The 13,874-nt window shown below is 35.9% G+C and overlaps 1 protein-coding gene across 2 annotated transcripts in view; it reads right to left on the minus strand.

Moving 5' to 3' along the window:
* The window catches only part of ME1 (malic enzyme 1), a 153,740-nt gene that overhangs the window by 95,526 nt on the left and 44,340 nt on the right, over nucleotides 1-13,874 (minus strand). For both annotated transcript variants that reach the window (XM_063389542.1, XM_063389543.1), the window contains exon 3: nucleotides 11,008-11,157. In XM_063389542.1, the coding sequence (XP_063245612.1) occupies nucleotides 11,008-11,157 (150 nt within the window). The remainder of the gene's footprint in view (nucleotides 1-11,007; nucleotides 11,158-13,874) is intronic.

Below are 13,874 nucleotides of genomic sequence, written 5' to 3' on the forward strand. Positions count from 1 at the left end.
TGAAAAAGCACAAATCTCCATTTAGCATTTGCACATTTTTTAAAATGTAAACAACCTGATGAGCAGCACTATTTCTGTACTTATTTCCTGTTAAATTTACAGCATGAATAAATGTATGAGACAGACCAAATTTTTAGTACTGTGTCTAATTACAGCATGGGGAAAAGACCTGCAGGTTCAGCTCTATCTCAGACAGAGAATCTGAGAAGCAACATGATTATTCTTAAGATTTATGTAATCTGATGTTAACAAAGTTCCAACATACCAGTTGTTTTCTGAAATTCACTCACGGAAAAAGTATTAATATTTTTCCACAAAAAAACAGGACATGTATATTACCTATACAAAGTGGTTTTAATTATAGGAAATTGAATATATTTAAGAAAAAAATATTTTCTGACTCAATTAAAAATTACTAGAAGCCTTTATCATAAAATTTGAGAAAATAATTATAATAGATGGAACCCCAAGGAAACATTTTGAGCATTACACATCTGTAATGTATCTGTCCACTCTGCTAAAAATTAACCTTGTCCATTAGAGGCAAATGGCTTTATACTTTCCCTCCTTTTTATAAAAATTCAGTCATGACCCCATGTAAAGTTTTTCATTTCATGAAGTCAGGATCAGTGTTTTGGGAAAAAATGCAGCACACAACAATCCCATCTAACACAGCCTAATATTGCTGCTCTTCACTACCCACACAGAGGAAACGAAGCACAGGATACGGAACGGCTCTAGCGAGGGGTCAGAGCCAGCCCTGTGGGGTGATGGAGCATTCACACAGCATCACCTGGCAGTCACTACAGAAGTGTTTCTGAAACATCATCAGGGAGCTTCCAGCCTCTTCAAGGGACTCAAAGGCTCGGGTCCAGTGTCAGGAAGCACACAAACTTTTCTGAAGACATTGCCTTTGAAAGTCTACATGTAATATTTTACGTCATCTTTCAAAGATTACATTTGTTTCACTATAAGACTGAATGAACAAACCATTCATCAAATGACTGACATTACAATCACCCTCAAGAAGAATCCCATTTCCATGCACAAACTGGAGCATTGCTAAAATCTGTGTTAAATGACAAAGTAAAAGTAGAAAGAGGCACATTGCTTGCAGCAAAAGGAAGTAAGGCAAAATGGAAATCTTTTTAAATACACTATTTTCTTGAGAATGATAAGTTACCCATGCTCATATACTACTTATTCATGAACAAAAAGATATTAATTGAGCAGAAAGCAAACCATGTTCCATATTTTCATTGCCAGAGATAAATATCTACATGTCATGTTTAAGAAGATCCTTTTGGATGACCAAGGAAAACTCTCAGAAATACTGTTGCCTAAAACAGGCTGTATGAATAACCTGACCCTCAACATACAGTAGAGCAAACCTGAACATTTGTATGTTCTTAGAATAAATCTAAAGAACAGTAAGAGAAAAGTTAAAAGCAACCAAAAATACCCTCTGATACAACCAAGTTGTCATAATACTGTGAGCTTTTGGAATGGAAATGGGCTGCTGTGTCTTTGTGAGCTACATTACAGCTTCATCTCAGGAATATAAAGCTCTTCCTTTAGGTGGAAAATTCCATCAGAATGCCAAAAAAAATAGTTAATTTCAGTACACTAGAGTACTAAAATGAAGTTGTGAGAACCCCTAAACTCCCTTCTTCCTTACGACTAAACAAAAATTCATGTTAAAAGTCACTTTGGGAATAAATAAGCAAAAATGAAAACTGGCTTTTGACCACCAAAGGCATGGTTTCTCCTTCAGTACCAACTGAAGCTTGCTTTTCTTTTTTGTATTTCTCAGTAAATGTTTCCCTTATTTCTGTCAGTTGATTTAAGCCTTCCATACCACTTCCCTTCAGCTGGAAGTCCTTACTTTTCTTACAAGAATGGCTAGCTTTGTTTGGTTTATGCACATTCATCTATTTGATCTATGCTCCCAGCGGGCCTTACCCACCATTTTCTAAAAGATAGTGTGTTCCTTGCACGTGGCTTAATCAACTAATACTCATTAGCTGAAGAAGCAGAACTGACATTTAGTGCTACTACTTAAAGAGCAGTGGTCAGGATGTCAGATGCTTCACAAAACTTTCTCCACCCAGCTCCAAATTACATGATGTTACTACAATAGATTCAGTAATGTTATTATGACCTGGTCTTTTAAAGTTTATTATAATTAACACTGTTGACATTTTTTATTGAGCTGTGCCCATAAGAAAACAATCTTATGCAGCTGTAAAACTTTGCTAAAAAAGGATGGAAGTGCCTTGCAAGAAATAAAAGGGTCCACTTCTATTCCAAAACTGTTTTTTTGTTTTTTCAGAAGCCTCCTATGCATATGGCCCTCCCAAATGTTGAAAGCCCCTGGACCAAAACATCTAGCCATATATATACAACACACAATTATCCTGGGTTTTATGCTCTTAAAGGCTGAAAATATATATGCCTTGTCTTCACTTTTGATTTTTCATTTTAAGACTTGACTTTCTATTTAGAAAGCTTGCAAATAGAACAGAAAATTATGATGTTAGAATAGCCAAGTTACTGCAAAGTTGCAGTGATTTTGCTAGGGTTTTTCTTTCCTCTTTCAGACTTTACCAAATACAGTTACAGGAATTACTGTGGGGTGTTTTTTAAAAGCTACTAAATATCTTGTATTGGAAATGCAATAATGAGACAGTGTTGGACTGTGAGAAATGAGAGTATTTTGAACAAAGAAGCTGCTGAATGTGTAAGCAGGGGATTTGGGTGGTGCCAAAGGACATGCAATAAATGTACAGAAAATGGATGCTGGAGAAACTCCAGCATAAGCACACCCCTAAAGGAAAACATCCTCTGGGCATGGGCTGAGATATATACAGAATGAGCTAATAAAGCACTGCAATGCTTCTAAATCACTGGCATCTCATCTGAATACTACTGGTACCTTGTTTTGCAATATCAGATGATAACATCAGGAATTACTGGGGACATGGAAAACTCTTTGCATATAAAGAGAGTGTAGGATTCCTCCAAGATCTTAATATTAAAACAAAACAAAAACCTGCACTAGATGTTTACCAGTTGACTATAACAGTTCTGTGCTACAAGCTCATGCTACCAATGCATAAATCCCTACTGCTGATGATACCTAATTGTAAATACATGCAGCAACACAATTTATTTTTTATCCCACTGGTATCTGGAAGCAAGCTCTTTCCCTTCCACAGCATAGCCCTAGGAAGGAAGGAAGATACTCACACATTTTACTTAGTACTTCCCAACCAATGAGTTGCAAGGTATTTGTTATCTGTTGCAGTTGTCTGTTTGTTCATGTGGCACAAGATGTTACTGCCTGGGTTGTCCTAAGTGAGTACTAGAATGGTGCATAATCCCAGTCCATGGAAATGGATACAATACACAAACTACTGTCAAAAGCAAGCTGCAACTTCAGGGCTGTCCCAAGGCCACTCAAGGCAGAAGGGAGACACCTGTAGCTAGCATTCTGTACAAAAGGAAGGATGGAGTAACTTCATTTGCAGGCACTGCATGGGATTTGATAGGCTGTCCTTCAAAAGGCGTTAAACTATGGAAAGTTAAAGTTCTCTTATTGAAAGGAAGTGACTTTTAAAAGGTTTGCTTTGGGGGCCAAATGATGTTGACAATTATCAAACTAAAAATCTATCAGGTTTACAGAGGCTGTTTCATGAGGGGAAAATGTTAGTAGATAAATATGGCTTGTACAGAGTTAGAGCTAATAAGTAGACCTCTCCTGTACTGTATGACCTGATACTTTAGTGTTGCCAGTGGAATCTGGCCAAGTAGAGGTGTGAAATCTAAATAAAATCTCTGCTCCTAAGGTACATTTCATTAAGAAATATGCTGCTTTGGGAAATCAGGAAACTTGTAAGCAGAAGGCAGTAACGCAGGCTGGCACTGAGTCAAAATCTCCTAAAACTTCAGGAAAATAGGAACACATTGGAGAGTAACATGGTTATATATTGACACAATAGTAGTTACTGAAATGAAACTGTAATGTGCCAAAATAATTTTAAAATGCAGATACATAGTTTATTTGTTGCAAAGGATATAGCCTACCTTTTTAATGGTATTGGCACTAGAAAGAAAAGATTAGTCAAAGACATTTCACTTGGGATCATGTACTTTTTGTCCAGTCTTCTGCACGTAGATCCACAAGATGACTGTTTTAGTAAAGGAAGCAAGACGGTTCTAATAAATACTGCATTACCAACTGTCACACAAACTGTCTTTCTCATTTAGTGAAAAGCATCTGTATGAAACTTCTTTGTTTCAGAGGACTGTCTCAGTAGGATATAATGAAATGAGGAAGATAATTACATGCCAAAATCCACAGAAGTAAGCTCCCATTAGCTCAAAGTGCAGATGCCCTTGAAAAGATAAATTTGAGTCCCCCAAATTTGTGGAGAAGGGAGAACATTCAGTTCTAGCCTCACAGAACAGAGAGTAGAAATTATTAACAAAACAAAACAAAACAAAACAAAAAAAAGCGCAGTACAAGCCAAATGAGGACAGGGATCCCCTGGAAATACTGGAAATATCCAGGACTCTGTGAAGGATAAGAGAACAAGAAAGGCATGGCCAGTATTTTAATTTTGGCCCTCTTGCTTAGAAACCACCAAGGATGTCTATAGAAGAGCACTGAGTCTTGCTAGCTGTCTTCCTTGGAAGACTGTGTTAAGAATGACCAAACACTGACTGCTGCCAAACATTTTGAGAGTTGTGTTTTGAGAAGGGATGGCCTAATTTCCTCCTGCTCGCAGCCAAAATGTACTCCATCCAGAAAAAACAGAGCAATACACCTACAAACTTGGGTCTGAAAGCCAGAAATTCCATGCTTGTGATGTGCTATAGGATAAAGCTTTTATGACCGTGATCAAAAGTCCCTGAAATATTACCTGCAAAAGAAATTATGTATGAAGTTCATGAGAGTGGGAAGAGGCTAATAATAGGTAAAGCTCCAACTCAGACAAGACTAAATGGAAGAAGAACTCCAAGTGCTACTTCTGTAAATACCACCCCCTCCAAGTACCGTAGGTTATACCTACATGCAAGCACCAAGTACATACAAAAACCCTACCACACGGAGGGTGTTATATTTCATAACGCTGGGTCAGGACTACCTACTCGGAGTTTGGCACAGGCTAATCATTCATGATTTTATTCTGAGGTGAAAGTTTAATAAAAAGATAAAAATTCACACTGTACCTAAATGGTGGGACTTACTGCCAAAGTATTATGGAAAGTCATGAATTTAACAGTTCTATAGAGACCAGATGACTACATGCACATAAACTGAAGAATATCATAATGTTTTCAAAACTCAAGACATAACTTTTATCCTTCAATAACATCTTACATGAGAAATTGGCTTAATATTTACAAAGCATTCTAAGACCAAAACGAGGCCCACTGACATCTTCTGTGTAAGAGCCTCACACCTTTTACATTACTGTCTGCTGACAGACCACATTAAATACACCTTGGGCACAGCCCAGTCTAAAAGACAGTCCAGGAGAAGAGACGAGTTCAACACTCTGCCAATTCTCCTTTCCCAGCTTTTCAGAGCAGGACAAATGTTTTGCTGGGAAGAGTCTATTAGCCTTACCTTCAAGCCACAGAAGCAACAGAATGCTAAGCTAATTTTTAGCTTGATGAAAGTAACAGCAGATCAGAATCATGCCAGAAAGTAAAATTACTGGATGCCATGATCTCAATGGCAAGGCTACACACAGGGAAATAATAAAAGGAAAAAGAAGATGTTGCCTGAAATATGTCAACAGTTGTCATCTTCACAAAAGACAAAAGTGAAAAATTACCAACATGTATTCCAAAATTTCTTGGTGAGAGTTTGCAACTGCCATGATCATCAGGCTTTAGAAGCCATAAAGAGAAAGATTGTCTAAAATTAGAAGAACTGCTACAGCTATTCCAATTCTCTGTTGAAATGTTACAAAATAACTTGCCACCCAAACCATGTTGTTGATACACACACTAGGTCCTTCTGCAGAGCAGAATTCCAACAGTCTATTTTCAAAGAAGCATTTTGCTGGTTTTAGCCTTTATTGCAAAACACTTTAATTTCATATGCTGTCCTAACAGCCAAGACCTTACAAGATATTGGTTAAAAAGTCTCCACATTTCCTTTTTTCCACTTACAGATTCAAATTATACATAGTTTTCAGAGAAGAAAACAGTAGGAAAAATAACTGTGAAACTAGTGCTTTGTTACATCTTTTAATATAATTTTATATTACACAGTAATTACATCTAACTAAATGAAGATACTAAAATAATCATGTATAGCAACAATTAGATTAATTTAGTACCTAAATAGACATATATACACACATATATGTTTTTCTAGGGGACAAAAAACATCTAGATGTGCTGGAAAAAAATTTAAGGGAGCTGTTATACTGGTGAAAAAGTTATGTGAAATAAATCCAGACATTCTAGTAGTCTCAATCAAGAAAACACCACACATTTGAAGGAGAGACAAAGTCTCAAAAAACTTCCAGGAAATAAACTTTTTTGGCTCATGTGCTCATGGAGTACTTGACAAGTTCTGGCCTCCAGTAAGCCAGATATGGTTTCTGAGGAGACTTGGATGCCACAGACATCTATTGGAATTAAGAAAAATAATTTCAATAAAAGCCTCATTAAAAACCACAAGAAGATTATTTAATGTACCACAGGATCAACCTTGTGCTGGCAAGCAGACTGCAATCTTTGATGCCAAGGTCTAACACTTTGCAAGTTCTGTCACAGGAAATAAACATTTCCCCATTCTCTGTTTTTTTTCTTTATTAAAAACCAATGCTATCTTGCAGCTGGCAATCTCAGCATGTAAACATTTGTCAACAAAAAAAGAACTCACATTTGCAACATTTGCATTCAGTACTGCGCATCTGAATGTAGATAAATAAAATAAATGCAAATAAATACATTCTTTTTGAGAAATATAAGGAAAGGACTAAGTCTCAAATTTGTATGTGCTGAGTCAGTCACGCACTTCAGTGAGGAGGAAATCTGGTAAACAATTTCAAAGCTGGCATACTTTGCCTTTTAAGAGACTGCATCAGACCCAACAGAGCTGCTTTAAAAATGATTCCTAGTCAGCCTGGCAGTGTATGACTGCATGAAGAAGTTATTTCAGAGAACCCTGCCATGCCTGTGTAGCTGCATCAGCTACTCAGGCTTGCTCTGATCATATTCTGATTGAAATGGCTTTTCCTTCTAGGAATGGCAATATGTAAACAGTCACCTAACATTTTAACAGCGTCCAAAGTCTTCAGCATAGCAGTACTTGGCAATTATACCTCCCTTCTCTGAATGCTGAGTTTACAAAAGAATCCTAAACTCCTGGGTGTTCTCTATACAATGTAAAAAGTTGATTTTGGATTCTTAGAGGAAATTTCCATTGAGCTTTCCCATATTTATTCTTGTTGGATGAAAGAACTGTTGTATTTCAGTAATCTATTTACAGAAATAGATTCTTGGTAAGTAATCAAAAGCTGTCATACGTATGCACATGCCTTGCGCAATGGAAGAATTTTTTACTTTGGGAATTTAAATGATGGATAGAAACTCCGAACCAAGAAATGACCTAGTAGAGATTCTGAGATAATGCTTTTAATGATAGCGTGAGCATGACAATAAAAGCAGAGCCCTATTATATTCCCAGCATAAGTAAAGCTTCTATCTGTACAGGTCCAAATTCCTTCTCTGATCAACTCCCTGAAGGATCCTTTCTTCCCTCATCCTCCTCAACAGTTAGGAAGGAGACCAGATGGACTGGTCTTCTAAATTACGTTTATGTAACAATGTGGTGTAGGTAGGTGCATGTTACAGATCTGCTATTAGATATGTACTGTTTACTTCTACAATAATACTGTTATTCATTGAACTGGTGGATTTAAAGCTGAATATTCAGAGTGAGTAATGCAATCTTGAGTTGAGTCTGAATATTACAAGTAAATGTCAGTTACACAGATGAGCTTCAAATCAGTGAGTCAAGTTACTTTGCAGCTGGTTCTCTTGAGAAATTATGCTTTATCAGATGGTTAGCTGGTCAGCCATGAATGTTTCTTCTAAAATTGCAGACTACTGCTTCAGGATGAAAACCTTTTCCTGAGCCACAGAGTCATCCTGTGACTGTGAACACATCATGTGAGCCCATAAAGTCTTCTAAAAAACACATAAGGGAGTCACAGAAGATGATCTCATTTAATGATGCCTCAAGACACCTACTTTTTGAACTCTAAATTAATTTTGTTGTTCCTTGCCTCAAGAGATAACTTGTGAGCCAAGCACTTTAAACTCATTTCACAATGTAAAGAAGTATAACTGAATATTGAATATTGGAAAAAATCCTTACAGACGTAAACTAAATATGACACTGCCTTGCAAACTGCAGTGAGATAAATACAATCTGAAGCAACTGAGTAATTTTTAACTTATTTACCTCCAAGTCAGTTCCTAACGGGATCTGTATTAAACTATGAAATAGCAAACATTTTCTGAGCTGTGGGAAGAAGCAGTATTAAAAATATTGTGAAAGAAAACCAGCAAGCACAGCACTTATATATGAGTCAGCATAAAGCAGATACAGACAGTTCTGACAGATGAGAATACCTTTTTTTAAGGTACGATCAGATTATACGTTTTTCCTTGATTGCAACTTCTTGAAAAAAAATCAATCAAAATTGTAAGATGATATAGCCTGGACTAAATCTTACATATTTTATTCCTTTTCACCTTCTGAATATTAAATTTAATCTTTATATTTCTTTTCCATCCATCTCATGGAGGCTGCTGTTTATGCAGTATGCTGGCATATAAGGCTTAATGTTAAATGAGTCATGGTCTAGAATGCAATTTCAAACTAAATTATATTGGTTGCTTTGCACAGTTGGTTTTGGAATAATTTAGAAAAGGTTTTTCTTAGGAAAAAACCCATATCTCTGTAATAACGCAGTGGAAGACTGTATTGTAGGTATTTTTCTTGAGCAGGAAAGGTCTGTCAAAGATCACAGAACCACGGAAAGGTTTGAATTGCAGTGGACTTTAAAGATCATCTAGTTCCAACCCTGCTGCAAAAGGGACCTTATGATGCTAGAGCATGTCCAGAGGAGGGTGAAAGAGCTGAAGGGTCTGGAGCACAAGTCGTGGGAGGAGTGGCTGAGGGAACCAGAGTTGTTTAGCCCTGAGGAGGCTCAGGGTGACCTTATCACTCTCTACAACTGCCTGAAAGGAGCTTGTAGCCAGGCAGGGGTTGGCCTCTTATCACAAGTAATAACAGGATAAGAGGAAATAGTCTCAAGATGTGCCAGGGAGCTTCAGGTTGGACATCAGGAAGAACTTCTTCCCTGAAAACATGGTTAAGCATTGGAAGGGTCTGTCCAAGGAGGAGGTGGATTCATCATCCCTGGAAGTGTTCAAGACATGATCCAATGTGGTACTTAGTGCTATGGTTTAGTTGACATGGTGGTGTTTAGTCGAAACTTGGACTCAGTGACCTTGGAGATATTTTGAAAACTTAACAATTCCATGACTTTAATTAAACCGAGTGTTTTTCTCCACAGATGCTTCACTCATCTAGAGAGAAAGGGTAAAGTATATGCATGGGCAGAGGTCCTCCTTGTGAAATATTTTCTATGGCAATGAATATCAAAATGAGGGCTTATGAGACCAGTGTAAGCAAAGACCTAATTTCCAGACACATTCAGCACTTCCTGGAAGGCCAATAAAATCACCACAGTGGTAAATACTGAGGCAGAAAAAGGAGATGGCTTCTCTTACTGAGGGAGGCACCTAAAAGCCACAGATCATTTAACAGGTTTAAATAATGATTTTTGAGGTATTTTTGAACTTTTTAATGTGCACAGAAGTGGGAATTCTTGTTTTCTGCAGTTGACCAGATGGTCCTGACTCATTCTGTCAGTCACAAGGCCAAAATAATTTTCACATTAAGAACAAAACCTTGAAGCCATAAGTCTCTCAAATATCTCCTGCTGAAGAATTTGAGTGCAGTCATTTGTTCCCTTACATCCTGCAAGCTTCTGACTTTTGATCAACGCCTTCACTGTAAAAAACCTATTTCTATTAACAGAGCTATGCACATGTAGCTCATTTATCGCTTTCTTTGCCAAAAAATTCTGCAGAAGGCTCCAAAGTGTTGTTCCAGTTTGCACGTGAAGGCAGTGATATACACACTGTTCTCAAACAGCAACTACAATAAATCTCAAAGTCTGTGAGTTGATGTTCAGGAGGCAGAGTGAAACAGAAGAGTCTGTCCTTCTTTCATATCACTTCCTCATCATTCTATAAATACAGATATTGTATACAGAATAAAAGCACTCCAGTAATCAACCTATGAAGCGAGGAATTATTAAGCAGTGAAACAGGCACTTGGATGAATTTTGGTAATTTTTAAGATATCAGTAGGTACATATGTAATACATCCTTAGTTTGTATATATATTTTATATATATACATATATATATGTGTGTGTGTGTGTGTATCTCTATGTATAAAATACCAATATAAAATAACACATATACAAATAACATAAATATTTACATAGGCAAAAGTCTATGCTTTTCAAGTTTCTAAGACAAATCTAAAACTAAGGGTCCTTTCTTCTCCAGTCTTCTAAATATGCAGCTAGGATTCCAAAACAGTATAATAGTTATACTATACAGTATAATACAGTACATCTATTGTACAGTTTAATAGTTACAATCAGTTAATAAAAGTAAAAATATATTCGTGTTTTAATGCAATTCAACCAACCATTTGCCTTCTTAATGCAGATAAGAAATGCACAAATTATTGTTTAATGAAGACCAAAAATGTAGCTTGAATTATCTCAATTATTGCAGTTTTGGCTTACATGCAGCTGTTAGAAAACGCCTGCAGAAATCTTCCAAGAGGAAAATAAGATACAATTACTTTTATTTGAAGTAACTTACATACCTTGGCCTCCGGAATGCTAAACCATATTGTTGGCAAGCCAGTCCCACAGTGGGAGTATAAACAATAGGCATGAATCTTTCAATGTCAGAAGCCAGCACTTTATAGAAAAGCTTTTCATTTCGATCCTGAAGACTCATTAGCAGCATGTATCTGTGGAGAATTACATATAATTAGACAGACATCAAGGGAACATATAAAGTAGGTTTAGAAATATATTTGTGTTTGGATAATTAAAATTACGTTTGTTCTAAAATAGCTTCTCTTATTGAAAGTATTTAAATTCCTCCTAGTCTTAACAGACAAAACGCTCAGACACAAAGCATAACAAACTGGTTGAGACAGAGAACCTGAAGCCATGACAAAGTTGTCAAACTCTATATACTGAAGAAGGTAATCCCTCTCAGGTATAAAACACTGTGCTGCTATTGAGGATTTGGTCTGTCAGAACCTTATCTGTGTATATCAGTTGTTCCACTTGAAATGAGACTAGCATTAAATGTAACTTAAACAAGCTTACTCACTTGCCCTAAGAAAACAGAACTAAAAACATTAGGCTTTGCATGCTCTTTCCTCGATAGATATTTATCTTAAATCCAGACTAATATTTCAAATAAATACTGAAAAACAAAGCTTTTAAAAACAAAGCTTACACACATGGCCTTTCATCCTTGAAGTCTATGTCTGACATGAACTCTGAACTCTGCAACATTATATCTCCTAACTAAAACTAATTTTGAGCAAGTTCTATATTTATTTTAAAAAAAAACCTATGAGAAACAAGAATCATAAATGAGAGTGAAAAAAAATGTTTAGCTTAACTAAACTACTTTTGACTACCATCACAATTACATTGAATAATTACATTACTGTTTCAAGATACCAATCAGGAAGTCAAATTGCAGTGCAGGGTGTGACAAGTGATATGAGTCTATGAGTGACTTCAAGTCATACCAGTTCACATAGTATGACTCTGTCACTTTGTGAACACCTAAAATTTAGGAATTTAGTGATCTTAAACCTGACCTGTCTATTCACTAGTTTTAACAATGTTAAGTATTGCTGTAAAAAATAGGTAGTCTTCTATACCAATAGGCTTAAACAAAACCTTTAACTTACGTATACAATTTATGTAGGCTTTTTTTAAATTTGCGATGGATTACTATTACTTACACTCAAAAAATTTAATATTCCCATCATTTTATTACACAAGTGTTGAGGATCCATATAGAACACATTCATTCCAAAAGCTTAGAGATCGTGTACTTAGATATTATTTCCTTCTGCATACTTAGGCATCATATGCCTCAATAAAATTTAATTCATTCCTTAGGAAGACACAAACATAGTCAGGTAACCATCTGACAAAGAACAGCTTAGTAAATCTGAATGCATTCCATTCAATCTTAGCTCGCCTATCCCTATATCAGGGGAGCACCTCTTTTGGGATCTGTTAAGTAAACCTTTAATGAGCCCTACAAACAAGGCAAGGGAAGCCAGTTTGGCAGTTGGTGACTGTAATGAGGTGACAGATGTGAGGCAAAACAATATCCCTGCCCTTGTATCATGAAGGGTATTTTAGACCCTAAACAGATAAAGATCTAGAAACAAAAAAGTTGCAGTTGTTCTCTAAATACCATCACCATGAGGCAATAGGAACCACCTTCCATCATACACATTAGTTTTGAATGTTCTCCAAGGCTAAATTATGTCCTGGTCTTGTAGTTCTCAGCTACAAATATATATACATACATTCTAATTTGCTTTCATGTTATTACATTTCCCCATAGCCTTTCATTTTCCCAGTATTTCATTATGATATAGCATATATTGAATTGAATTCTCAGAGCATTTTCTTTATTAAAATTTTTCTTTCTTTTGAGGTGACTATCCCAACATTTATCTTGAAATACAAGTTCTTGTACATGTACTTGTGAATACACATGAAGACATTCCTTTTGTTTCCAGAGAACATTTAAAGTGATGTTAGAGAATATCATGTATATTTTTTGGCCCCCACTCTATACTGGACACTGCAAGCACCATGTGAGCCACAGCACCATTCCAAAGCAGTTGCCAGGATTTTATTTTTTATTACTTTCTTTTTAAATGAGGTGTGGCCACTTAAGAGTATAAAATATCTTTTCATCATCCTTTCTTATTACTCAGATCACGTCTAGATTTTAAACGGGGTAAAGAAATCTTTTACAAAAGAAACTAAAAGCTTAGCAAAAGGCTTCCTCAGGGGTTTCAAATGAAAAATCTGTTTGTTAAAACTCTCCACTTTGTTTTTAATGTCCTATAGCATTAAACTGGGGGGTTATTTTCTTATTTGTATTTATCATGCCACTTTTATATTCATGATATACTAAAGAACTTGGAAAAGGAATAACTGCATATTACGTATATTTTTAAATATTACAGACTTGGTCATATCCACATCAGTATAAGAAATATTATTATAAAGTGAAAAATACTTCTAGAGAAGTGCAATTTTTAGCAGAGGGTTACTTTTTCAATGGCAGGTATATGTCTTCTTTCTCAGAATTGAAATTTGCTTAATTAAGGGTATCAAATGTCTCAAATATTCTTTCTAAAGAGAAAACCATAAATGCTTCATACTCAATGTGGGGTTGTTTATAATCCATTAGACAACAAGTATGTATTTTTTAGCAACATCCCAGGATCTACACAATTAAAAGTATGAAGTGCTTTTCAGCATTGTGTTCAAAAAATATATCTAAAATTCAGTATTTAATGGAATATTTTACTGAAGCTCACATTTAATTGAAAACATAATGAAAACAAGCAATAAAACACTCATTTGTGCTATAAAAAGGGAGAAAAATATTATCTGTCCTCAGACAAGG

The sequence above is a fragment of the Prinia subflava genome, chromosome 2, assembly GCF_021018805.1.
Source record: "Prinia subflava isolate CZ2003 ecotype Zambia chromosome 2, Cam_Psub_1.2, whole genome shotgun sequence".
NCBI lineage: Eukaryota > Metazoa > Chordata > Aves > Passeriformes > Cisticolidae > Prinia > Prinia subflava.